Here is a 27,455-nt window from a genome sequence, read left to right as displayed (position 1 = left end):
AGCGTTAGAGAGGAGAATTTATTGAATCCAAAACCTACAGCGCAGCATTGCAGGCAGAGCCCAGCAAATATAAAAAGGTCACTCGTGTGCGTGTGTGCGTGTACGTGTGTGTGTGTGTGCACAGCAGCGCAGCGGCAGGAGAGAGTCAGTGCATCACTGTGACGTACTCAGAGGCCGACGAGATCGTATTGCCAAGACTCCACCTAAACAGGAAAGGACCAAGGTGGAATCAGTCAGTGCTAGACTCCGGAAGGCCGCTAACAGAGAGTTACCGTACACACTGGGGCAGAGCATTGTCCCATAGAGCCTGGTATCCCGCTCCCTCCGCACCGGCTCCGCCCCTCAGGCCCATAGAGCCTGTTATTCTCATCGTCTCCAGCATCCTGCCTCCTGGTGTGCGGACCAGAACGTAGACTCCTCTCGTCCAGGCTCCACTTCCAGCAATGGCTTAGGCCTGTTAGCTCACAGAGGCATAAACCCCCCACAATGCACCTGGTCGATCATGAAAATGGTCTGGAAGTTTGCATGTTTCGTTTCACCAGGACAAGGCGGGTGTGGCGCCTGGGCCTGCCCTCCCTTGCACGGGCTCCCTTCCAGTCGATCTCGATCTCGAGGGCTCCCAGGGTAACATTGCAGGTGCTTGGGAAGCAATGCAGAGCGGGGGCTGACGCTTGGGGCAGAGCAGGGCTCGAACAGTCACCATGTGATGGCTGGGAAGCAAACAGTGGACCAACTCTGCCTAGTCCTTGCTTGGGGTTTTCACCCTGGGCGCTCTTTGCAGATGTTGCTGAGTGAAGCCCCACCCGGATCATCATCCCCGTCAGAAGGGCAAGGCCACACTGCTGACAATAAACCTGCTGGCTCCTGGGTCCCAGTCCCACTTCCACTCCACTAGCCCACGCTGCCTCTGTGGATGTTCGGGTAACTCGGGCTAATGCACGACAGAGAGGACAAAACTAACTGCCCACGCGATGCTCACAGGGGCCCCGCGTCGTCTGTCTTAACGGTGCCAAGCCAGCCGGTCCTGAGCAAAGACAAGGAAAGGGAGCAATTACCTGCCATCAGCTCTTCCTAGTCACCTACCCCCCTCTCGGGGGCCACCAGCTCTCGTTCTCCCTGGTCCCCCAGGTTGCGATTCCTCGTGGACAGCACGAAGGCCGGCCCAGTTTTCTCCGTGTGGATCCCTCTGCTGCTGAAGTAGCTCTGCAGGGCACTTAGGAACTGTGCGGGAAACCGGGCCTGAGTCAGCTGGTGCATTAACAACCTGGGTGCTGCTCACTGCTAGTGCCTGCTCCACAGGGCCCGCAGGGAGCTGCTCCCAGTCCCGGGGCGGAGGGGCTGGACTCCAGGCTCACCACACGGTGCGCCAGGTGGAACAGGGAGCAGCCTGCAGCTCCTGGCTTTGCAAGGTTGCTGGAAGTGAGCAGCTCAGGCCCACAAACCCACTTCCCAGGCCCCTTGCCTCGCTGGGGCTCACCTCCCCTGGGACAGCCAGCCCCAGGGCTCCGATACCACTGCACCTCGCTGTGTTTGGGGCTGCGCTGCCCTTACGTTTAGCTTGCTCCTTCTGTTCATGGTTTTCTCTGTCCAGCAGCGGCCGCCGGGGAGAACGTCCCAAGGGGTAACAGCTCTGGGCTTGAGGCGCCATCTGGGTCTGTTCTCATTGAGTCTGAAGGGGCTTGGCCCGTTCTGATCCCGGGGGCACCCCCCTAACCCGCTTTGTCTGGACGGGACGCTCAGAGTGCTCTCACCGCAGGGCATGGGCCCCCAGCCGCCTCCCAGGGGGACCCTGTGGGGAGCAGCAGAGGGCTCCTTGCACAGTCAGGCTGAGGAGCTGTATCCGCTCCCAGCGGGAGGGCGACAGGCCACGTCCTTGCCCTTCTGTCTCGTACAGACACACGTTAGCACGTGACCCTTTGCTTTTAGGCCCCCATTAAGCCTGGACTCCCCGGGCGGGGGCTTTACCTGCGCTCCCCCAGACAATGCCTCCTGCAGCCCGGGAGCCAGGCGGCCCTGCAGGGCCCGCCGTGGCATGAGACATTGCGGCAAGAGTGAATTCATCTGGCACCGGTATTGTGGCTCATTAGTGAGGCCCTAATGGGCACTTGAAATGAAACTTCCTGAGCTCCAGAGACGGCAGAGAAAGACCGAGGCCCCTCTCAAGGGCTTGGCTAATGTAACCTCACCCCAGAGGTATCTCGCTGCCTTCGATCCCAGCCGCCCCCTCCCCAAGCCTGTGTTATGGAAAAGAAAGAGACGCTCCCCCCCCCGCTCCTCCATATAACAGCTACAAGGGAGACGTGATCAGTTATTCATCAAAAGCCTTTCCACGCCCCCCCCGGCGGTAGTGAGAGCCGCTTCCAGCCCAGCTCAGCTCCGGCATCGTGGGAATGCCATGTGCAAACAGCCTCAGCCCCCTGATCTAGGAGAGAGACCAGCCCCCCAGCTCACCAGCTCTCTGTTCTGCGGCAGGTCCAGCATGCTCCATCTCTCACTCTGCAGGGATCGGTTCTGAACCCAGCCCTGCACCAGCAGGGACAGGAGACCAAGGAAGGTGACTTGAAGCATAAGGTTCATCTCTGGAAATAGCCTTTGCTGGCTGTAACAGAAGAGAACTTGCCATGCTACACCCCGGGGGGTTCTCAGCCGAAGGCTGGCCTGGAGCAGCAGCATCACTCTCCTGGGGGTGCCTGGGCAGCGAAGAACTTGCCCCAGGGGTAGAGAAAAGCCTTGGCACTGAAATCCTCACACTGCCAGGGAGAGGCAGGGCTATTAAGCTGGACTGAGCCGGAGGAACAGCAGCAGCCCTTTGCCCTGCTGGAATGCCTCCCAGCCAGGAATGAACAGCTCCCTGCGAGGCCCACGGACACACAGCCGGATGGTGACAGCTCTGGGAGTGGACTCCAAGTCCCTGCTCTGGCCACTACTCCAGACAGACAGGACAGAGTGAACCAAACCTAGGGCAGAATGAGCCCCAGGCCCTCTCCAGGCCACCCACGGGCCTGCTAGGGGCTTTCACCAGGCTCTTCACAGGCACTGTCCACACATGGGACTCAGCCCTGACGTGGGAGAGATTTGTTCACCCCACAGGCAGCGAGGTCACTGGAACCTGGGGGCTGGGACCGAAACGCAGCAAGGCCAGACGCTGCTGGGAGAGGTGTGGCAGCGCGTTTTCAGCTTGATGACCTGGGCGGTTACTGGAGTGAACCTCAGGGCGTGTCAGAACAACCCACAGATCTGGGCGGCAGGGCTCACGCCAGCACACTAAAAAGATCTGTGCGACTTGACATTGTGGCTCGGGCTGGAGCCTGGGCTCTGAAGCCTGGGGGGAGCATTAACGGCCGGTCGTTTTCTGCCAAGCAGGAATTCCATCCTCAGTGGCAGCAGCTTTGCAGCGAGCGGGCGATTGTGAGCAGCTCGGCATGGACAGGGGGTGGACAGTGGCTATCCCTGTGGCCAGTCCCCTGCCTAACAGGGGTGTGTGTTAGCTCTCTGTTTTTTCATTATTATCCTACCATGGCTGCTTGTGGGACCTGCCTGCTTCCACCTTTCCTGGCTGTGGGCTTTGCTCTCAGCATGGCAGCTTGTCCCAGCACTGCCCTGGAAGACCCTGCATGAAGGTCAGCCGAGCTATGTGATTTGTGTGAGGGGCTGCCGAGTTCTCAGCATCTGCTCCTGGAGCCTTTTAGTGGGAAAAAGTCCTAAAGTTTCCTAAGCACAGAGTCTTTGCTAAACCCTGCAGCCAGCAGGCAGATTCAGCTCAGGGGAAAAAGCAGGGGGGCCCTGCATGTCAAGCAGCTTGCTTTGATTGGAACAACGGTGAGAAGGACGGGGCCATAAGACAGCAATGAGGTAGCCCCAAAAAGCAGCCAGGCGACCCGGCCCCCCTGTAATTTGAGCACTGCCGCGGGGTTGATAGAGCCAGTCCCAGGAGTCCCCCACCCCGCTGTCCTTTCCTAGGGGAGTGTGGTACTCGGGTGCGCTCTGTCCCCATTACAAATTGGACACACAAAGAGGGCACTTACCTCTGCTCTTTCCTGGCGCTTGCTGTCCTGGCTGCTGAATGAAGTGTCAGGCAGGCAGCATGTCCCCTCCTTATATACAGCCCCGTGTTCCCGGTGGGTACGTCAGAAAAGAGGGAGCCATCACCCCGCCAAGCTTCCGCCTCCTTCTCAGTAGGTGGTGGGTGGACAGGTATTGTTCGCCAGGCAAGTGGTGTTGGCCTTTGGGAGGACAGCGATGGGGAGGTCTTGCAGTTAATCTTCCACACTCAGGCTGAATAGGAGCTGGTCACAGGCTCCTGCACTGAGCGGGCAGAAAACGTGAGCGCCCAGTCCCCTGGCACGGGGAAATCAGCCTCCCAGGCCAGAGCAGGGAAGCCTGGGCTCTGGGGACAGTGTCACCGCGACACGCCTTGCCCAGGTAGGTGCAGGTCGCCATTGCCCTGCCAGACTGGCAGCAGAGGGGCACAGCCCTGAGCCCAGGTGGGGCTGGGAGTCTGCCCTCTTCTCCACGCCCCGCGTGACTTGGTTTATTGCAATGCCTGGATTTGGTGCTTGTGAAAGTGAGGGGCCCACAGCGCAAGCAGGTGCCAGGCAAAGCTGGGCAGGGACTGTGCAAGCTACCCACCCCCGGCTCTGCTAGTGCCCCTCCATCCCGACCCGCAGACCCCTGTTATCCCAGCCCTGGGCTCCCCCTTCCCCACAGCTCTGCCAATGGACTGAGACCACTTTCTCGTGGCTTCAGTCCCAACGTTCCAGTCCCACGGGGAGGGGGCTGGTTACATCTGTATTGCTCTAGGGAGCCGGAGCCTTTTAATGGCCATGGCTCCAGGGTGCGGCGGGAGCTGCGGCCCCTGCCCTCACTGCCCGCCAGCAGCAGGGGCGGAGGCAGGTGTGGGCACTCACCACCCCCGAGAAGGCTGTTCTGCGGGAGAAACGCACTGGGCCCAGGCTCGGGCCCCAGAACAGACGAACAATAAGAAAAGCAGGAGAGCGCCCATGGGCCAGATCCTGCCCCTGCTGGGGGTGGGGCTGAGAGCGCTGGAACAGCCTCATCTGCCAACCCCCCAGACCCTGGTCTCTGCGTATGGGAACCTAGCCCACACCTGACCCCTGGAACTGGCGGGGGCTCGCTGGCCTGGGGGACACAGGAGCTCAGACTGGCCCCCGTGGCCTGCCAATCCCTAGCCTTTGTTGCTGCCCTTGGAGGCTCTGAAGCATCCTGGCTCAGCTCTGCCCAGCTGGTTGAGTGCCCGGCCACCCTGGAGCAGTTGTTTGTGTTTCCATTTCCCTCTCCCATGGGCTGAATCATGCAGCCCTAGCTGCCCGGCTGCTCACCTGCATCAGCCTCTTGTGGAAGAGACAAACAAGTGGGCCTGGGACACGCTGGCCCTTTGCGGGTCTGCACGGGGACTCCTGGCTGAGCCCACCCCACGCCCGAGCCCAGCAGCAGGATTAGCACAGCTTCACCTGGTCCTGCCACTCTGTGATCCCTGGAGAGCCCTGGCTGCCGGGCCAGGGCCGTGATCGGGCCGGGCATTAACAAGGCACCAGGCAGGACTTTCAGTGCTTGGAGGTGAATGAGGGACTGGTGAATATCCCTCCCTGCCCCCACCTTCCCACACCTTCCTCCCACACCTCGCTGCTTCAAGGACCCAGGTGACTCCAGCCCCTCCAGCCCCAGCAGGCAGGGGGGAAGATGAAAGTGCCAGGGCAGGAGGCCGGAGACGGGATGAGCCACTAGGGCTGCAGCCGGGCGCCAGGTGGCTAGAGCCTCACTGCAGAGGCTGAAGCTGACGTGGAATGGGGCCCAGACCGTGCTCGGTTAGCGCCAGCCCCAGCCTGCGGTGCCTGGCTCATCGGAGTGTAATGCAACTGCCAGGCTGGCTTTGGTAGAGCGCACCTGCCCGTCTGCTGCAGGTGCCAGCCTGGGGCTGGTATAACTCGCCTGCCTGGCAGCAGAACATGCCAACAGTGCCCAGCCATCACACCGCTGCCTTGCAGCGGCAGGTGCCGGGGGGATGCCCCCGCCCCGCTCCCCCAGCCCGCTGATGTGTTTGCTCTGCCGCCTGTGACAGGCTGAGCTGCAGCCTGCACTGGTGCCATGCAACAATTGCTTGGCCTCCGGGCAGAGGGACCCACTGGGGTAAATTCTGAGTCATCCCAGAGCATGACCCCTGGGCCCTTGCACTGCCTGCCCGGAGCCAAGTCTGACCCCGCAGCCACACGACGAGGAGCAACAGCCCAGCCCCGTGGAGCGGCCAGGCCAGAGGGACCCGCTCAGAGCCAGCTCAGGCTCATCTCCGAACCAGGGGCTCACGAGTCTGCTTCTCACATGCCCAGTAATAAGCAGCCCGTCTATTGCCGGAGCACCTGCCATGCAGCGAGAGCCCCACGTGCTTTACTGACTCCAGAGATGCAGCTACTCCTGGGGTGGGGCAGAGCGGCCATTCTCCACCCAGGGCACAGCACCAGATTCCTTAGCTGGGGAAGCCAATAGTGACAGCTCCAGCTTTGGTGCGAGAGGAGCTGATGCCGCTGGGCTGGGCTGTGGCTCCCACGCGACGAACCTTCCTTACAGGAAGCGCGACAGGATCTTCAGGGCCCAGGAGTGGTGAGGACCCACGTGTAACAGCTCCTCTGACAGAAGGCAGCTCCAGTATCGTCCCCTGCGGGGCTGCCAGTCAAGCCACCCACAGGCTGCATCTCGCCCACTTGGTGCCGTGATGTGGCCCGGGCCCATATTCAGAACCTGAGCATCTAGCCCTTCTGGTGGTGAAGAAACCCTTCAAAGGTGATCATGACATCTGCCTGTGTCTGCAGAGAGCCTGAAACAAGAGCTCGGCCAGGGGTGAGCTCCCCCATGGCCCTCAGTGGGGTGCGTCACGCTGAAGTTCAGCCATGACACACCAGTGGAATCATCTGTGACGATGTGACGCAGCAGGGAGGGGGGAGTGTTGACCTGGGAATGTGCCCTGGGGACGGGAGACCTGAGAGCCTGTCACCTGAGCCAGGAGGGGGAGGGGGAGGTAACACCTCTGCCCAGGAATGTGGACGGAGGCTGCAGCAGGGAACCTGCTCGGTGGGTTTAGTTTCAGTTTGGGGCTGGGTGGAGGAACACAGGGAACCCCAGGGCTGGGGTCTAAGCTCCCTGCTCCCCCAGAAGGACTTCACTGAGGGGTCCTGGGTGTACCCACAAGCTCTGTTTTGGACTGTGTTCCTGTTGTCCAATAAACCTTCTGTTTTACTGGCTGGCTGAGAGTCTCAGTGAATCCCAGGAAGAGGGGTGCAGGGCCTGGACTCCCCCACACTCCGTGACAACTGGTGGCAGCGGTGGGATCTACTGCACCCCGTGAACGGCGCTTCCTGCAGTAAGTGACTGGGGAACAGTAAAACGAAGGGGGATTGACGGGGACCAGGCGTGCTGAAGATTCAGAGAGAGACGGTTTCAGGGGGCGGTTAACCCCTGGGAGTGTGTGACCAGAGAGAAGGACTTTTGCAGTAACAGGGTCCCCCGGGGGATTGCAGCGAGCGGTCCCAGGGGCGGAGGAGTCTGCAGCTCGACCCTGGCAAAGAGGTGGTGACCTCAAGAAGGACTGGCACACTAGGGGCTTTTCCTGGAAACCGTGGACAGCTGCCCGGCCTGCGAGTGGCCAGCCGGGAGATGTACGCTAAACGCCTTAAGAGCGACCTGGTGGAGCTTTGCAGGCAGAGGGGGCTGCGCGTCGGGAGGTCCACCAAGGAACAGCTGATTGCCCAGCTGGAGGAGAGGGATCGCTTGGATGACCCGATCCCTGTCCCTGAGGGAAGCCGCCCGGCGGACGCAGCGTGGGCCCTGGGGCCTGACCAGGCTGGGAGGGGTCAGACTGCTGCCCAGGACACCCCGAGACCCTTCCTACCTATGCCTGGGGGAGGGGTTGTGGGAAGCCCAACGAATACCGAGGGCCCCCTGACCCCAGCAGCCAGCAGGGGATCCTCCCAGCGGAGCTCCCCATCCCTGGAGCGGATGCGGCTGGAATGGGAGAGGGAGAGGAAAATGAGGGAGCTGGAGGATCATGAAAAACAACGTCAACATGAGGAGAAACAACGTCAACATGAGCAGGAGGAGAAGGAGAGGGAGCGTCAGGAGAAGGAGAGGGAGCGTCAGCATGAGCAGGAGGAGAAGGAGAGGGAGCGTCAGGAGAAGGAGAGGGAACGTCAACATGAGCAGCAGGAGAAGGAGAAACAAAGACAGCATGAACTGGAGCTGGCCAGGCTGAGGAGCAGTGGGGCCCCGGCTGCGGTGAGTGAGGGGGGACCCAAGACTGCAAGGAGCTTTGATAAGTGCTTCCTGGCCCAGCGGAAGGAGGGGGAGGACATAGATAGCTTCCTGACGGCCTTTGAGAATGCCTGCGAGCTGCACAGGGTTGACCCTGCAGACAGGCTCCAGTTCCTCACCCCCTTACTGGACCCCAAAGCCGTGGAGGTCTACAGCCGGATGACAGGGGCAGAGGCAGGGGACTATGAACTGTTCAAACAGGCCCTGCTCCGTGAGTTTGGGCTGACCCCCGAGATGTACCGGAGAAGGTTCCGGAGTCAGCGTAAAACGCCTGAGGTCACCTACCTACAACTGGTCAACAGGATGCAGGGATATGCCCGCAAGTGGACAGCGGGGGCCCAAACTAAAGAGGACCTGCTTGACCTGTTTGTACTGGAGCACCTGTATGAACAGTGCCCTTCCGACCTGAGGCTGTGGCTGGTGGACAAAAAGCTCGCGAACCCCCAGCATGCAGGGCAGCTGGCCGACGAGTTTGTGAACAGTCGGTCAGGGGGTAGCCGGGAGGAGTCCCAAAAGAGCAGGCCCCCCCCCGATGCAGAGAGAGAGTCACCATGGGGCCTCCCAGCGGGGAAATAGGGAGAACCCCCTCCAAAGGGGAACGCCTGGTGTCGGGCCCCTCCGACCCGTTCGAGGGGACCAACGTGACCTGAGCTGCTATCACTGTGGCCAGAGAGGCCACGTACGGGCCCAGTGCCCCGGGCTCCGGGACAAACTGAGCAGACCCAACCTACCCAGGGTTAACTGGGTAGGGACTCAGCTGGACGAGGGGCAGGCGACCCAGGAAAGGGGGGCTACCAGTTTGCCACCTGCTCAGGAGGGAAGAGTACCCCCAGCCAGCCCCGCCAGAGGGCTGGAGGCTCTGGACTCAGGGTGCTCGGTTTACAGGGTGGGTGCGGGGCTGTCCCTCCGGAGAGAGTGCCTTGTTCCCCTGGAGGTGGATGGGAGGAAGGTCAATGGATACTGGGATACGGGCGCGGAGGTGACGCTGGCCCGGCCCGAGGTGGTGGCCCCAGATCGGGTGGTGCCCAACACCTACCTGACCCTGACGGGGGTGGGCGGGACCCCATTTAAGGTGCCCGTGGCAAGGGTACACCTGAAATGGGGGACCAAGGAGGGCCCCAAGGATGTGGGGGTACACCACCATTTGCCCACTGAAGTTTTGATGGGGGGAGACCTAGAGGACTGGCCAAGCGACCCCCAGACCGCCCTGGTTGTGACCCGTAGCCAGAGCCGGCGAGGGGCACTGCGACCTGACCCTGGGGAGGGTACCACACTGGAGGCGCGAGACCCTACTCGGGTGGGGAGGGAGCGCCGAGGGGCACGGCTCAGAGAGGCTGCGGCCTCAGACCTGGCCACGGAGGGGGAACCGGGCCCCATCCCTTCCCCAGCCGCTGAGTTCCAGGCCGAGTTGAGGAAAGATCCCTCCTTGCAGAAGCTCAGGGACCTGGCCGACCTCAGTGAGGGACGGACCATGAGGAGAGGCTGCCAGGAGAGGTTCCTGTGGGAGAAGGGGTTCCTGTACCGAGAATGGGCTCCCCCAGGGGAAGGGGAGTCCTGTGGGGTCAGGAGGCAGCTGGTGGTCCCCCAGAAGTACCGCCGCAAGCTCCTGTCCCTGGCCCATGACATCCCCCTCGCAGGGCACCAGGGAATCCGGCGCACCCGGCAGAGGTTGCTACAGAACTTTTACTGGCCCGGGGTCTTTACCACCGTCCGGCAGTATTGCCGATCCTGTGACCCCTGTCAGAGGGTGGGGAAGGCCCGGGACAAGGGGAAAGCGGCGTTGAGACCTTTGCCCATCATAGAGGAGCCTTTCCAGAAGGTGGCCATGGACATCGTGGGGCCTCTCAGCAAGACGACCCGGTCGGGGAAGAAATACATTCTGGTGGTGGTAGATTTCGCCACCCGCTACCCCGAGGCAGTGCCCTTAGCTTCCATTGAAGCAGACACCGTGGCAGATGCGCTCCTGACCATTTTCAGCCGAGTGGGGTTCCCCAGGGAAGTCTTGACAGACCAAGGCTCCAACTTCATGTCGGCCCTGCTCCGGTGCTTGTGGGAGAAATGTGGGGTCCGGCATGACTGGGCCTCAGCGTATCACCCCCAGTCCAATGGGCTGGTGGAGAGGTTTAACGGGACGCTAAAGATGATGCTGAAAACCTTTATGAACCAGCACCCGCAGGATTGGGACAAGTACTTACCTCACCTGCTGTTCGCGTACAGGGAGGTGCCCCAGGAGTCTACCGGATTTTCGCCTTTCGAACTGTTATATGGAAGGAGGGTGAGGGGCCCCCTGGACCTGATGAGAGACGAGTGGGAGGGGAAGGCCACTCCCGATGGAGAGTCAGTGGTGGAGTATGTCCTGACCTTCCGAGAGAGACTGGCTGAACTCATGGGCCTGGCCAGGGAGAATCTGGCCAGAGCCCAGAGGAAGCAGAAGGTCTGGTATGACCGCACGGCGCGGGCCCGTGCCTACGCCACCGGGGATCAGGTGATGGTTCTCATCCCCGTGAGAAAGAACAAACTACAGGCCGCCTGGGAGGGCCCGTTCAAGGTCGTCAAGCAGCTCAATGAGGTAAACTATGTGGTGGAGCTGTCGAACCGGGCCCACCACCGCCGGGTGTACCATGTGAATATGATGAAGCCATATTATACCAGGGGGAATGTGGTGTTAGCTGTGTGTGGTCAGTGGGAGGAGCAGGGAGATGACCCTTTAGTAGATCTATTCCCTGGGACCAGAGCTGGTTCCCCCCTGGAAACAATCCCCCTCTCGGATCAGCTCACCCCTGCCCAGCAAGCTGAGGTCAGGGGGGTGCTGCATCCGTACCGACAGCTGTTTTCCAACCAGCCTGGACGCACTAATCTGACTGTCCACCGGGTGCAGACAGGGTCGCACCCGCCGATAAGATGCTCCCCCTTCCGAGTCACAGGGAAAACTGCTCAGGACCTGGAAAGAGAGGTCCGGGACATGCTGGCTTTGGGGGTGATCCAGCCATCGGCCAGCCCTTGGGCCTCGCCGGTGGTGCTGGTCCCCAAAAAGGATGGGTCAGTCCGGTTCTGTGTGGACTATCGGAAGCTCAATGCCATCACTGTATCGGATGCCTACCCCATGCCCAGGCCGGACGAGCTCCTAGACAAGCTGGGAGGAGCTCGGTACCTTACCACCATGGACCTTACAAAGGGCTACTGGCAAGTGCCGCTGGATGCAGATGCCCGGCTGAAATCGGCCTTTATCACCCCTCTGGGGCTCTATGAGTTTCTGACCCTGCCTTTCGGCCTCAAGGGAGCGCCGGCCACCTTCCAGCGCCTGGTGGACCAGCTCCTGAGGGGGATGGAGAGTTTTGCCGTGGCGTATATTGACGACATCTGTGTCTTTAGCCAGACCTGGGAGGACCACGTGTCCCAGGTTAGACAAGTGCTGGACCGACTCCAGGGGGCTGGGCTGACTGTCAAAGCGGAGAAGTGCAAGGTGGGGATGGCTGAAGTATCTTACCTGGGCCATCGGGTGGGGAGCGGCCGCCTAAAGCCGGAACCGGCCAAGGTGGAGGTGATCAGAGACTGGCCCGCTCCCCACACCAAAAAGCAGGTCCAAGCCTTTATTGGGATGGCAGGATACTACCGAAGATTTGTGCCCCACTTTAGCGCCATAGCCACCCCCATCACTGAGCTATGCAAGAAGGGGAAGCCAGACAAGGTGGTCTGGACCGAGCAGTGCCAGGAGGCTTTCCGGGCGCTGAAGGAGGCTCTGGTCAGTGGCCCAGTTCTAGCAAACCCAGACTTTGACAAGCCCTTTGTGGTGTTCACCGACGCCTCCGACACGGGACTGGGGGCGGTGTTAATGCAGGAGGATGAAAAGGGGGAGAGACACCCCATCGTGTACCTGAGCAAGAAGTTGCTACCCCGGGAGCAACACTACGCGGCCATCGAGAAGGAGTGCCTGGCCATGGTGTGGGCCCTCAAGAAACTAGAGCCCTATCTCTTCGGGCGACACTTCACCGTCTACACCGACCACTCTCCCCTGACCTGGCTGCACCAGATGAAAGGAGCCAACGCCAAGCTCCTGAGGTGGAGCCTGCTCCTGCAGGATTACGACATGGACGTGGTCCACGTGAAGGGAAGTGCCAACCTGATAGCGGATGCGCTGTCCCGGAGAGGGGGCCCCGAACTTCCCCAGGTCACTGGTCACAGTGACCCCGCTCAGTTCAGTCTCGAAGGGGGGAGAGATGTGACGATGTGACGCAGCAGGGAGGGGGGAGTGTTGACCTGGGAATGTGCCCTGGGGACGGGAGACCTGAGAGCCTGTCACCTGAGCCAGGAGGGGGAGGGGGAGGTAACACCTCTGCCCAGGAATGTGGACGGAGGCTGCAGCAGGGAACCTGCTCGGTGGGTTTAGTTTCAGTTTGGGGCTGGGTGGAGGAACACAGGGAACCCCAGGGCTGGGGTCTAAGCTCCCTGCTCCCCCAGAAGGACTTCACTGAGGGGTCCTGGGTGTACCCACAAGCTCTGTTTTGGACTGTGTTCCTGTTGTCCAATAAACCTTCTGTTTTACTGGCTGGCTGAGAGTCTCAGTGAATCCCAGGAAGAGGGGTGCAGGGCCTGGACTCCCCCACACTCCGTGACATCATCACCCTAGCATTGCTGAGCCCAGGCCTAGAGGGGGCGGTTGTGGGGGGAACTGAAGCCTATGTGGGGGCAGATGGGAGCTGCCATGGGGGAGGAAGGGCAGAGGGAAGAGAGGAGGAATGACGCACAGGACATGGGTTGGGGGGCTGGAGAAGGGAGAGAAGCTGCGAGAGCGGGAGCTTAATGGCGGGAGATTGATACTGCATGGGACAGTCTGGTTCTGGGGCATCAGAAAGGGCAGTTCTCCCCTCAAACCTGCCACGGGCGCCAGCCCCGCTCTGCGGGAGGAGGGGGGCTAGGAGTGTTTAGTCCCCCACGTATGGCCCAGCCCTCAGGAGAAATGAAATACAGCCCTCTGCACCTCCCCGTTCCACTCCGGTGCCCTGCGCCACGCTGGGGAAACGAGCCCAGCGGAGAGACCGGTTGTGACGAAGTGGGACTGTTTAACTTTCTTAACAGCTTTCACTTCATCTGAGACCTTCTCAAAGCTATCCACACTGGATCTTTCAACAGGAAAGTCAGTGGAGCCATTCACAACAGAAAATTTCTGGCTGTTAGGAACTGAAACTTTCTTGATTAAAAAGAAAAGGAGTACTTGTGGCACCTTAGAGACTAACCAATTTATTTGAGCATGAGCTTTCGTGAGCTACAGCTCACTTCATCGGATGCATACTGTGGAAACTGCAGAAGACATTATATATACAGAGACCATGAAACAATTCTGTCTTTGCCGGGGATAGACCAGGAATGGAGTCTTAGAACTTTTAGTAAGTAATCTAGCTAGGTACGTGTTAGATTATGATTTCTTTAAATGGCTGAGAAAAGAACTGTGCTGAATAGAATAACTATTTCTGTCTGTGTATCTTTTTTGTAACTTAAGGTTTTGCCTAGAGGGGTTCTCTATGTTTTGAATCTAATTACCCTGTAAGGTATCTACCATCCTGATTTTACAGGGGGGGTTTCTTTATTTCTATTTACTTCTATTTTTATTAAAAGTCTTCTTGTAAGAAAACTGAATGCTTTTTCATTGTTCTCGGATCCAAGGGTTTGGGTCTGTGGTCACCTATGCAAATTGGTGAGGCTTTTTATCCAACATTTCCGAGGAAAGGGGGGGTGCAAGTGTTGGGAGGATTGTTCATTGTTCTTAAGATCCAAGGGTCTGGGTCTGTAGTCACCTAGGCAAATTGGTGAGGCTTTTTACCAAACCTTGTCCAGGAAGTGGGGTGCAAGGTTTTGGGAAGTATTTTGGGGGGAAAGACGTGTCCAAACAGCTCTTCCCCAGTAACCAGTATTAGTTTGGTGGTGGTAGCGGCCAATCCAAGGACAAAGGGTGGAATAGTTTGTACCTTGGGGAAGTTTTGACCTAAGCTGGTAAAGATAAGCTTAGGAGGTTTTTCATGCAGGTCCCCACATCTGTACCCTAGAGTTCAGAGTGGGGGAGGAAAAGAAGGACTCTAGGTGGACTCCTCCTGAAGGTCGAAACAGCAGACTGGACTTCTACATAGAGTGCTTCCGCTGACGTGCACGGGCTAAAATTGTGGAAAGGCAGCATCACTTGCCCCGTAACCTCAGCCGTGCGGAACACAATGCCATCCACAGCCTCAGAAACAACTCTGACATCATAATCAAAAAGGCTGACAAAGGAGGTGCTGTCGTCATCATGAATAGGTCGGAATATGAACAAGAGGCTGCTCGGCAGCTCTCCAACACCACTTTCTACAAGCCATTACCCTCTGATCCCACTGAGAGTTACCAAAAGCATCTACAGCATTTGCTCAAGAAACTTCCTGAAAAAGCACAAGATCAAATCCGCACAGACACACCACTGGAACCTCGACCTGGGATATTCTATCTACTACCCAAGATCCATAAACCTGGAAATCCTGGGCGCCCCATCATCTCAGGCATTGGCACCCTGACAGCAGGATTGTCCGGCTATGTAGACTCCCTCCTCAGGCCCTACGCTACCAGCACTCCCAGCTACCTTCGAGACACCACTGACTTCCTGAGGAAACTACAATCCATCGGTGATCTTCCTGAAAACACCATCCTGGCCACTATGGATGTAGAAGCCCTCTACACCAACATTCCACACAAAGATGGACTACAAGCCGTCCAGAACACTATCCCCGATAATGTCACGGCAAACCTGGTGGCTGAACTTTGTGACTTTGTCCTTACCCATAACTGTTTTACATTTGGGGACAATGTATACCTTCAGATCAGCGGCACTGCTATGGGTACCCGCATGGCCCCACAGTATGCCAACATTTTGATGGCTGATTTAGAACAACGCTTCCTCAGCTCTCGTCCCCTAACGCCCCTACTCTACTTGCGCTATATTGATGACATCTTCATCATCTGGACCCATGGAAAAGAAGCCCTTGAGGAATTCCACCATGATTTCAACAATTTCCATCCCACCATCAACCTCAGCCAAGTCCAGTCCACACAAGAGATCCACTTCGTGGACGCTACAGTGCTAATAAACAATGGTCACATAAACACCACCCTATACTGGAAACCTACTGACCGCTATTCCTACCTACATGCCTCCAGCTTTCACCCTGACCACACCACACGATCCATCGTCTACAGCCAAGCTCTGCGATACAACCGCATTTGCTCCAACCCCTCAGACAGAGACAAACACCTACAAGATCTCTATCAAGCATTCTTACAACTACAATACCCACCTACGGAAGTGAAGAAACAGATTGATAGAGCCAGAAGAGTTCCCAGAAGTCACCTACTACAGGACAGGCCTAACAAAGAAAATAACAGAACGCCACTAGCCGTCACCTTCAGCCCCCAACTAAAACCCCTCCAACGCATTATTAAGGATCTACAACCTATCCTGAAGGATGACCCAACACTCTCACAAATCTTGGGAGACAGGCCAGTCCTTGCCTACAGACAGCCCCCCAACCTGAAGCAAATACTCACCAGCAACCACACACCACACAACAGAACCACTAACCCAGGAACCTATCCTTGCAACAAAGCCCGTTGCCAACTGTGCCCACATATCTATTCAGGGGACACCATCACAGGGCCTAATAACATCAGCCACACTATCAGAGGCTCGTTCACCTGCACATCCACCAATGTGATATATGCCATCATGTGCCAGCAATGCCCCTCTGCCATGTACATTGGTCAAACTGGACAGTCTCTACGTAAAAGAATAAATGGACACAAATCAGATGTCAAGAATTATAACATTCATAAACCAGTCGGAGAACACTTCAATCTCTCTGGTCACGCAATCACAGACATGAAGGTCGCTATCTTACAACAAAAAAACTTCAAATCCAGACTCCAGCGAGAAACTGCTGAATTGGAATTCATTTGCAAATTGGATACAATTAATTTAGGCTTAAATAGAGACTGGGAGTGGCTAAGTCATGATGCAAGGTAGCCTATTTCCCCTTGTTTTTTCCTACCTCCCCCCCGCCAGACGTTCTGGTTAAACTTGGATTTATGCTGGAAATGGCCCACCTTGATTATCATACACATTGTAAGGAGAGTGGTCAGTTTGGATGAGCTATTACCAGCAGGAGAGTGAGTTTGTGTGTGTGTTTGGGGGTGGTGGTGAGAAAACCTGGATTTGTGCTGGAAATGGCCCACCTTGATTATCATGCACATTGTAGGGAGAGTGGTCACTTTGGATGAGCTATTACCAGCAGGAGAGTGAGTTTGTGTGTGTGTGTTTTTTGGAAAAGGGGGGGGGGGTGAGAAAACCTGTATTTGTGCTGGAAATGGCCCACCTTGATTTTCATACACATTGTGAAGAGAGTGGTCACTTTGAATGGGCTATTACCAGCAGGAGAGTGAGTTTGTGGGGGGGGGGGGCGGAGGGTGAGAAAACCTGGATTTGTGCTGGAAATGGCCCAACTTGATGATCACTTTAGATAAGCTATTACCAGCAGGAGAGTGGGGTGGGAGGAGGTATTGTTTCATGGTCTCTGTGTATATAATGTCTTCTGCAGTTTCCACAGTATGCATCCGATGAAGTGAGCTGTAGCTCACGAAAGCTTATGCTCAAATAAATTGGTTAGTCTCTAAGGTGCCACAAGTACTCCTTTTCTTTTTGCGAATACAGACTAACAGGGCTGTTACTCTGAAACCTTTCTTGATTAAATCACTTTCACACCCTTCAGTTGCAGTAAACTGCTTGCAAAGATTCCATGAGGATTCCTTTCCCTAGGGCTTTTCTATGCAACAATTCACCCTTCACAGAAATTCTGCTCTTACCCTCTTCACCGAGGGCTTGCTCTAGAGGAACACTTTCCAGAGCAACAACAGACTCTTTCTGGGTCTCCCTTACATCCACAATTATCTCTGGCCCATCCGGCGGATTCCTACACAATCCCCTTTCAGGCAAATTTACAGACTTCCTAGATAAAAGGTCAGAAGCATTCTCCTTCCCTTTGCCGCACACAAGTTCAGGAATCTTTTCCTTCTTGCTACAGGTTTCCACACCCTCAGTAGGTAACACAATCAAATCACCTTTCTGCTCTCCTTGTGCCCTGGCTAGGATCTCACCCTGATTAGACAGAGTTGCTACACCCTTTCCCAACTAGGCAAAATACAAGCACCAGAATTGTCTGGTCTCTGGGATTTTACATAGACACTAACTGGATACAACCGAGTTACAGGGCCATTCTCCCGAGCAGTCACAAACTTAGGACCCTTCCCTTCCTGGGCTTTAGCTGAATCCAGAACCAGCTCTGAGACAACTGCATGACCCTCAACCATCACAGGCTGAAAGGCCCCTTCTGTCTGCTCCACAGACAAAGAAGAGCCGGACACACTTTCTCCTTTCCCAGACACCCAGCTTGGGATCTCATTCCCCTTGTCCCAGCACACAAGGCTGGTCACAGACAACTGCTTGGAAACCAGGGTTGCTCCCTCCATAGGCAAGTCAATACCCCTGACAGACGCAGGCACATTTCCTTCCCTGTCACAATTCTCCAGCCAGCTAACAGGTAAGGTCCAAGGACACTCATCTTCCACTCTCCTCGCCTTCCCACCCTGCTGACTAGACACAGCCATCAGCTCACAAGGCTGCCTAGGCTCATCCAGACTTTCCTTACCAAGCACCTTGCCACTCCCCACAGATCCCCTGCCCTGCCTGTGTCTCCCCCAACTCAGCTGGGGTCTCAGCTCCCACTGTGCTCAGCGCTGCCCTTGCTGTCCCAGTGGGGGTAGGCAGCCAGCTCGCTGCTTTCCTCACTGCATCAGAGCCAGCGTGAGCCCCCTCTCCAGTGTGCAAGGGGGGCGGGGAGCCCCAAGGGTCTGGTTACAGGCAGGCAGGTAGCCTGAGCCCAGCAGCTCCTCCCTGCTGCCAGCCAGGTCATCTGCATTTTCACTGACCATTTCCCTCTCCACCGAATGGTTCCCTGGATTCAAATTCAAACCCTTGGCAGTTACCGGAGCAGGGCCTGGATCCTGTCCCAAAGAGACACAGTCACCCCACAACAGGGTCTCGCAGCTGGTATCCTGGAGCACCCCAACGACCAGCCAGCCCCACCCCTCCTGGGTCTGCACAGGGATCTGGGCCATAGGCAGGGCGAGGGGCTTCGTCCCTGGGACCCTCACCCAGCTCACACAGCCCCTCAGCATCTGAGGCTGCACCACCCAGGGCCTGACAACAGTTCTCTCTGTCCCAGGATCTCGCCACCCCAGGAATGTCTCCCCATTGACTGTCACCTTCTGCTTCCACTGGAGGTCTGAGGGGCCTAGCCCAAGGAAACTCCACACAGACATATAGGTTGGGGTCAGGAGTGGGAGCCTGTCCACCTCCCCACCCATCTGGCTGACGGAGTCTACGGCCTTGGGACCCAGCAAGGGAGCTAGACACCGGGGCTTTTCCACAGGGTCCGCCTGGTTCAAATCGCCAGCCTGCTCAAAGGCAGCGAGGTGGGCATCCACATCCCCTCCCTTAACCAGGGGCAGCAATTTAGTCTCGAGGTTCCCTGCGGAACTGGCACCCCGGGGTCTATCCCCACTCACTCCTGGGGGGTCCCCTAGGCCTCTCCGCTCCCCCACCACCAGTTCATGCTGCTGCTGCTTCTACCCCCTGGGGTTTCGGGGTGGCCAAAGGGCATGGGCCGCATAAACCTTCCCACATGCGGCCTGTGAGTGCTATCAATCACCCCCGACCTAAGGGAGGGCATGAAACTGGAAGGGCCTGGTGTAACTCCCCACCAAAGAATGGGAGAGATGCTGGGGCATCCATGGGAACGTTGGTGGCTTCAAACTTCCCCAGGTCACCGGCTAAAGTGACCCCGCTCAGTTCGATCTCGAAGGGGGGAGAGATGTGATGAAGTGGGACTGTTCTTAATGGTTCCTCTGAATAGTGTGGGGGTGCCTCAGTTTCCCCTAGGCAGTTCTTAAGTATCTAGGTGGTGGGGTAAGGGTGTATGATCATTGCAGAGCCCTAGAGGGCAGGTGTGTGCAGAGGTCTGGACACAGAGAATGGCCGACACCCTGTTTCCTGGCAACTGATGGCCTGGGCCCTTCCCCCCTGCAAGGTGAGAGCTAAAGGGTTGGAGAACAAAGGAACCAGGTGACCTCCTGGCCCGGGAAAGGGACAAAGCCCAGAGGAGGAGGGGCTGGAGGGGGAGGCAGTTTGGGGCTGGCTGGGACATGGAGTGAAGTGCAGACGTGGTTGTCTGGCTCACTGCCCCACAAAATGGACCCAGCTGAGGGGTCCTGTTCTCTGCACCTACAAGCTCTGTTTTAGACAATGTTCCTGTCGTCTAATAAACCTTCTGTTTTACTGGCTGGCTGAGAGTCCCGTCTGACGGCGGAGTTGGGGGGCAGGACCCTCTGGCTTCCCCAGGACCCCGCCTGAGTGGATTCGCTGTGGGAAGCGCACGGAGGGGCAGAGGATGCTGAATGCTCTGAGGTCAGACCCAGGAAGGTGGAAGCTGTGTGAGCTGTGTGTCCTGCAGACAGGCTGCTCACAGAAAGGAGACTTCCCCAGAGTCCTGCCTGGCTTCACGGGGAGCAGTTCCAGAGCATGGCCCGGGGACTCCGTGACACCGGTGCCTGCAGCACCAGCCCTCGCTGCAACCTGGGGGGTCTCCCATGGGGGGGCACAGAGAGAGCAGGGGGAGCAGAGGAGACAGAAGCTAATGCTGAGGCCCCTCCGGCAGCGTGGTTCACGCCAGTGAGCTGCTGCTCCAAGCTGACTGGTGCATGAAGGTGGCTGTGCCCACCGGGCTCACATGTAAGGGCCAGGTGTCACGGAGTGTGGGGGAGTCCAGGCCCTGCACCCCTCTTCCTGGGATTCACTGAGCCTCTCAGCCAGCCAGTAAAACAGAAGGTTTATTGGACAACAGGAACACAGTCCAAAACAGAGCTTGTGGGTACACCCAGGACCCCTCAGTCAAGTCCTTCTGGGGGAGCAGGGAGCTTAGACCCCAGCCCTGGGGTTCCCTGTGTTCCTCCACCCAGCCCCAAACTGAAACTAAACCCACCGAGCAGGTTCCCTGCTGCAGCCTCCGTCCACATTCCTGGGCAGAGGTGTCACCTCCCCCTCCCCCTCCTGGCTCAGGTGACAGGCTCTCAGGTCTCCCCTCCCCAGGGCACATTCCCAGGTCAACACTCCCCCCTCCCTGCTGTGTCACACCAGGATTCCTCACACACCAGTCTGGGCACCGGGTATTGCCCAGCGGCTGCTGACACAGGGAAGATCGAGCAGCATTGGCAGGTTGAAATGGCTGAGGGGGGGCTACAGCTCGAGCTTTAAATGCCCTAGCGTGGCCTCGTCTTCACGCCCTGCTCCAGAAGGCAGGACTTCGGCCCAGCAGGGGAGACTTTGTGACCTGCCTTTGGGGGACCAGGTTTACCATAGAGACCAGTGAACTACAGCTCGCACTGGGAGAGCAGCAAGGGGTGGGGGTGGCAGACCTCCCCATGCCCAGGCAGGGCCCAGCACTGCCCCAGGCTGCCATGGGGGCTAGACTGGCTGGTGGGATTTGCATCCCCCAACTGTCAGCATGATCCTCTCACTGCGGCTGGGGAGGTGCATGGGGATGGCTGGGAGTCCCTGACACTTCACCACAGTGATTGTGGCACCTGGCAAGGTGTCCCACAGTCCCAGCCCCATCCATCCCCAGGGCAGACACAACCTGAGCAGGGCTCGCTACCCCAGCTCCCTCCCACATAGCTTCCCAGCCTGCCCCCCCTTGCAGCAGCCCCTCAGGGCAGTGCAGACTGCAGGGCGCAGCGGTGGGGTGGATGGAGCCAGGAGCCGTGCAGGGAGCAGACAAGTTTATTGGGGCCCCCTGGCAGGGTCATGTCCCCACTGTGGGGGAGCACAGCCCACCTGTACAAACTCAGGGTAACGTGAGGGCTGCTTCACTCCGAACCCCTCCTCGCTCTGGGACGGCCATGCTGCTCCCCCTCATGCCCGGTCGCCCTGGGCCTCGCCCGCAGAGAACACGAACTTGTGCATGGCGCTGATGTACTCTGAGCCGTCAGGGCTTGTCAGCTTGAGCCGGGTGAGCGGCATGAAGAACTGGGTGGTGAAAGAGCGCAGAGGGGGGCAGGGGGTGCAGATGGCTTCCAGGAACACCTGGGAAAAGCAGAGAGGGGGCACATGAGGGACAGCTCCAAGCTGGCGGTAGGCAGGGGACCTCTTGGGGGCTGGGGATCCCCTTGCTGACGGGCAGGAGGCTCAGCTGACGGGAAGAGCAAGGCCACGTCAGCATAACAGGGCCAGAGACCTGCCTGGGACTGTACGGACCCCTCCCCTGTCCAGGGAGCAGCCCCCACCTCAGGCCCCTGTGGGCAGAGAGGGCTGCGCCAGGCTCCCCGCCCTCATGCTCCCCTGGGAAAGGGGGCAGGGATAGGTCCTAGCCAGTCCCCCTTGCCCCAGGGGGCAGTGTGAAGTCAGGGGGTGGCTGCACCCTGTCACTGCCGACTCATGGCTCTTCTCCCCAGGGCTAGATTGCTCTGCGGGGACCCCTCCTCGGCACTCTGGCTGCTCTGGGGCTCAGGGCTTGCCTCAGCCCCTGGCCCTGGCCCTGCCCCTCTCCCCTGGGCAGAGAAGCAGGGGACTGGGAGCGACCTGCAGGACCTCCTCGGTGTCCTGGGCCACGTCGCGGAAGAGGCTCTGGCAATGCTGGAGGTACTGGCTGTACAGGGCACAGGTCTGCGGGTCCAGGCCTTGCAGCACGCTGCCCTCGGTGTCCGTGCTCTGCAGGTTGGCCAGGAAGCTCGTATTGACTGGGCCGCACTCGATCAGCGTGATGCTGCAGGAGGAGAGAGCAGAGACGGGGAGCTGCCAGGGGACAGCTGTCTGTGCAGACAGAGCCAGCACGCCCCACCCTGCCCAGGGGCAGAGCCCCGAGTGACACCCTACAAGCACACACAGAGGGGCTTTCACCCCCATGCCCTGGGCACTCGGCATCTTGAGCCAGTTCTGCAATATGGCATCTGAGCCCATGGCCCCCAGGAGCTGGAGGGGTGAGAGAGACGGGGACAGTCCCAGAGGCAGGGAGGGAGAGCACAGCCGTTACATGCTAGGGCTGAGGATGGTGGCATGTTGGACATGCTGGCGCACAGACGTCTCCAAGCCACCCAAATTTCCCCTCCGTAGCCGGCCGCGGTGCGAGCGGTGCTGGAACTGGAATGCTGCGTGCAGGTCTGGGGCGAGCATTGTGTGGAGACCTTGGGGAGGCAGCAGGAAAGAGCCACAAAAGCGATTCCAGGGCTGGAGACGATGCTGCACAGAGTGAGGGACCGAGCCCAGGCTGGTCAGCTTCCCAGAACGGTGACTGAGCGGGGACTAGGACAGCGCGGCAGGACCTTCCCGGGGAGAAAATGTGGGCTCCCTAAGCTAGCTGAGAAAGGCAGAACAGGACCCAGCGGCTGGAAGCTGAAGCCAGACGAATTCCAGTTAGAAATAAGGCAGTGGTTTAACCGGGCGGGTGACTGACCACTGGAACAAGCTCCCCAGGGCACTGGTGGGTTCTGTCTCCTGGGGTCTGCAGACCCAGACTGGTGCCTTTCTGGGCGATGCTTTAGTCAGACCCCAGCTCTTGAGCTCAGGACAGGGGAACCGGGGGATTCTCTGGCCTGTGCCATGCAGGAGGCCAGACCAAACAATCTAACAGTCCCTCCTGGCCTTAAACTCCAGGAATGGATGAATGCCAGCGATTCGGGTGTTTCCATCCTCTTGCCTGGAACTGCCCCTGCACTGTCAATTGGCTGCAGGATTATTCTTCCCTTTGTCACGGAGTCCCCGGGTGATGCTCTGGAACTGCTCCCCATGAAGCCAGGCAGGACTCTGGGGAAGTCTCCTCGCTGTGAGCAGCCTGTCTGCAGGACACACAGCTCACCCGGCTCCACCTTCCTGGGTCTGACCTGGGAGCATTCAGCATCCTCTGCCCCTCCATGCACTTCCCACAGGGAGTCCGCCCAGGCAGGTGTGACGATGTGACGCAGCAGGGAGGGGGGAGTGTTGACCTGGGAATGTGCCCTGGGGAGGGGAGACCTGAGAGCCTGTCACCTGAGCCAGGAGGGGGAGGGGGAGGTGACACCTCTGCCCAGGAATGTGAACAGAGGCTGCAGAAGGGAACCTGCTGGGGGGTTTAGTTTCAGTTTGGAGCAAAGTGGAGGAATGCAGGGAACCCCAGGGCTGGGGTCTAAGCTCCCTGCTCCCCCAGAAGGACTTGACTGAGGGGTCCTGCTTGTACCCACAAGCTCTGTTTTGGACTGTGTTCCTGTTAATAAACCTAATAAACCTTCTGTTTTACTGGCTGGCTGAGAGTCTCAGTGAATCCCAGGAAGAGGGGTGCAGGGCCTGGACTCCCCCACACTCCGTGACAGCGGGGTCCTGGGGAAGCCAGAGGGTCCTGCTCCCCAACTTCGCAGTCAGACGGGACTCTCAGCCAGCCAGTACAACAGAAGGTTTATTAGACGACAGGAAAGTGGTCTAAACCAGAGCTTGTAGGTGCAGAGAACAGGACCCCTCAGCCGGGTCCATTTTGGGGGTCAGTGAGCCAGACAACCCCCTCTGCCCTTCACTCCATGTCCCCAGCCAGCCCCAAACAAACTCTCTCCAGCCCCTCCTCCTCTGGACTTTGTCCCTTTCCCGGGCCAGGAAGTCACCTGAGTCCTTTGTTCTCCAACCCTTTAGCTCTCACCTTGCAGGGGGGGAAGGGCCCCGGCCATCAGTTGCCAGGAAACAGGGTGTCGGCCATTCTCTGTGTCCAGACCTCTGCACACTCCTGCCCTCTAGGGCTCTGCAAGGACCATACACCCTTATCCCACACCCCTAGATACTTAAGAACTGCCTAGGGGAAACTGAGGCACCCCCACACGATTCAGAGAAACCGTTAAGAACAGTCCTGCTTCGTCACACTATTTCCGTCCCAAACTACTGAGCAATAGCACCAGGCTACAGCTGCCTTGTTCCACCCCAGAGGTGGCTGCAGGGCAGTGAGTGCTAGCGACAGGTATAAAGTCCTTTGCATGGCCTCAGGCCCGTTCACTGTGAGCTCCCCGCGGTACTCACTGCACATTGAACTGCTGCAGGATCACAGCCAGGCTCTCACACAGACCTTCCACGGCAAACTTGCTGGCGCAGTACACGGCGTTGAAGGGGATCCCTTGGGCACAGCAGGAGGGACGGGTGAGAACCAGCAGGGAGAGCCAGGCCAGCTCCTCCCAGACAGACCCCAGGAGCTCAGATGTTATGCTGGGCCCCACCTTTCACCCCTAGGAGGAGGGATTTGCAAGGCTACGTAGGTACCCACAGGCCATGGGGTGCGGGCAGCATCACAGAACACATGCATGGCTGTCCTGGTGCGTGCACACGTCAGGGGAGCTGCTCCCCAATCCCCGCCTCGCCACAGCAGCTGCTCGGGCTCCGGTCGCAGTAGCTCTTTGTGAGAGGCCCAGTCTCCCCAGGGCCCTTGGTGGACGGTGAGGCCATGCATGGCCGGAATCTCCCCAAGAAGGGCGGGACCGAGACCCCACAGGCTGCAGTGAGGGGCAGATGAGTGCAGTGAGCAGGCACCTGGGGAGCGGGTCGGTGGGTTCCACAGGGACAGGGCTTCTGACCAAGCCTGGCCTGGGAGGTACCTCCCCCATCCCCCATGGGGTAGGGGGGGGTCTCTCACCTTGCAGCGCCCCCACACTGCTGGAAATGATGATCTTGCCGGCCTTGCGGCGCTTCATGCCGGGCAGAAAGGCCTGGATGGTGCCAATGGTCCCAAACACGTTCACATCGAAGATGGTCTTCATGGCCTGGTAGGAGCAGGTCTCCAGGGGGCCCATCAGCCCCACCCCTGCATTGCACACTGGGGGTGGGGCACAGCAAGGAGCCACTGTTAGTGGGGTGCAGGGAAGGGAGCTCCCTGGGGCCCACGTCCCCCTCAGCACCAGCCCCATGTATTCAAAAACAAGTCAGCCCCCAAAACATCATGAAATTGGCTTAGAAATCTGAAGCATGGGGCTCTGGTCACTGGCTTTTGGGGGCTGAGCCCTTAGATCTTACCTGTCCCAGTGGCCACCCCGACACCAGGGCTGGACACTTCAGTCTCTTTCGCAGTGAGAAGCGCGATTCTCTCCCAGTCACGGGACAAACCCCAGGGACGGCAGGAGCAGCAGGACTGGACATTATCCCCTTCTGTGTGGTGGGGGGCGGGGGGGCCTAGGGCCTCACTGGCCCTCCCCACATTGCTCTGGGGGCCTCCCTTTCCCTCAGAGGCTCTGCAGGGCCCATGGGAAGATCCCAGGGGCAGCCCCTCGAGGAGCTGGCTAGTGGGGTCTCAGCTGTGCAATCCCCCGGACCTGTCACACATGGCAAACCTGGCAGCTGGAGGGGAACCTGGCAGATCTCCCTTGGTGCCCAGCAGGTGGGGAGAGGCAGTGGGCTGGCGGGGTAACTAGGCCCCTTTCCCAGGGCGGGCCCAGGGGGGCGGGACGGAAGCTGGGGCAGGGTCGAGGAGCATGGGGCTTGCAGAGATGCCTGGCCAGACTGGCTCACCCAGCACGTCGACACGCTGCTCCTGCACCTGCTGCGCGGCTGCGGCGAGCGAGAGCGGGTCGGTGACATCCAGCTGCAGGATCTCCAGGGTGCTGGCATGGCAGCCCCGCACGCACTCCAGCAGCCGCTCCTTCTTGGCCAGGTTGCGCATGGTGGCGTAGACTAGGAGAGAACAAGTGCCCGGCTTTGGGGTGGGGGCTGCTTGCAATCCCCCCCAGCCACTGGGCAGTTGGTGGGGGATCTTCTCTGCCTCCAGGGGAGGCCCCCCACTCTGGTGAGTACAAAGACCCTCCTGATATGGGCAGCTCCAGCAACTCCAAAGGACAAAGGCTCTGCTGTGGATTGCACCATGCAAGTGTCTTCTGAACGTCCCCCCCACAGGAGATACCTTGGGCCCATGCTCCCCTCAGATCGAAGGCTCATCCTGGCCAGTTCAGCCCGTCTGCTGGCCCCAAGGGGCTAACTCCCTCCAGGGCCACGCAGGAGCAGAGCGAGTGACTCGGTTCCCCCACCTCCTGGGATGCAGCAGATCTCTAGGGAGCCCCATCTGCATGGACCAGGAGCAGCTGCTGCCCCACAAGTGCTCAGGACCCCAGCCAGCTCACCACCGGGCATGTGCTGGGACTAGACACCCCTTGTGCTGCCTGACACTACATGGCTCCAAGTCACCTCTTCTCCCCCAGGCTGCGACCTGCCCAGGACCATTTGCTCTTCTCCTCCCACCTGCCCCTCTGGCCCCAGGGAGTTTATTCTGCTGAGACTGCTTGGAAGGGAGTAGCCTGGCTGCCCCATCACTTTCTCTCTTAGGGGGCCTGTACGCCATTACCTTAAAGGCGCGTGTATCCCGTCGGCCCCACCATGCCCGGCCTCACAGCATCCCCATCTCCAGCCCACAGCTACTACTCCCATCCCCTGGGGCTGAGGAGCCCACCTCCTTCCCAGCTGAGGAACATGTATCTGCCGGCCCCTCGTCCGCCCATTGCACGGGAGCGCACCAGCCGTGGGGGTCAGGACTGGCTCCAGCTCACGGCTCTACGAGCCCAGGGAGTACCTTTAAACCTGCAGGAGGTGTCCGAGGCCAGGCGCACAGCCAGCCCCAGGCCGATCCCCGAGGAGCAGCCTGTAATGAGCACCACGGTTTTCTCCATCGCTGGCTCTGGCTCGGAGACTGAGCACCCAATGCAGCTGCGACGCCTGCTTCCCGCAGACAGCCCATGGGCTGTGGGCTCTGCTATTTTGTCTACTTTCTTATCTCAAGGCTGGGCTCTCCCCCATCCCTCCTCCACCCCCAGCAGAGCTTCCCTTTTGCCTTCACTCTCAGCAAGCTGAGATAAGATTTCAGCAGAGAGGGCATGGCTGAGGCCCCAAGCAGGGGAGGGGTGTGGCGGGGCAGGGGCAGGCTGTTTGCAGGAGGCAACAAATGGCCTCACCCCGGCCCAGGACACGGACTTAGGGCTGTAACAGCCTCAGGCAGCCATTGTTAGCAGTGGGGTGGGGGGTTGACAGG

General features: G+C 58.9%; 1 protein-coding gene across 1 annotated transcript; it reads right to left on the bottom strand.

Annotated features, from left to right (window-relative positions):
- On the bottom strand, nt 1-27,439 carry HSD17B1 (hydroxysteroid 17-beta dehydrogenase 1). The gene is made up of 10 exons (XM_074940626.1): nt 27,000-27,439; nt 25,949-26,110; nt 25,080-25,259; nt 24,473-24,566; nt 22,022-22,205; nt 21,278-21,526; nt 4,026-4,223; nt 2,452-2,599; nt 1,056-1,221; nt 1-203 (listed from the first exon to the last, which is right to left on the bottom strand). The coding sequence occupies exons 1-6, from the start codon at nt 27,094-27,096 to the stop codon at nt 21,356-21,358; spliced, it is 888 nt and encodes a 295-aa protein (XP_074796727.1). The 5' UTR covers nt 27,097-27,439; the 3' UTR covers nt 1-203; nt 1,056-1,221; nt 2,452-2,599; nt 4,026-4,223; nt 21,278-21,355.
- Nucleotides 27,440-27,455: the final 16 nt, after the last annotated feature.

Source organism: Natator depressus, chromosome 27, assembly GCF_965152275.1.
Source record: "Natator depressus isolate rNatDep1 chromosome 27, rNatDep2.hap1, whole genome shotgun sequence".
Taxonomy (NCBI): Eukaryota; Metazoa; Chordata; order Testudines; family Cheloniidae; genus Natator; species Natator depressus.
The sequence above is the reverse complement of the archived record's forward strand: the minus strand, read 5'-3'. Positions and strand labels throughout refer to the sequence as shown.

Excerpts from the sequence above, each read along its gene's own strand:
- HSD17B1 (XM_074940626.1), bottom strand. The coding sequence starts at position 27,096 with ATGGAGAAAACCGTGGTGCTCATTACAGGCTGCTCCTCGGGGATCGGC. Across the intron at positions 24,567-25,079 it reads CAGTGTGGGGGCGCTGCAAG|GGATCCCCTTCAACGCCGTG; the intron begins GTGAGAGACCCC and ends GCTGTGCCCAAG. Across the intron at positions 22,206-24,472 it reads CTGCAGCAGTTCAATGTGCA|CATCACGCTGATCGAGTGCG; the intron begins GTGAGTACCGCG and ends CTCCTCCTGCAG.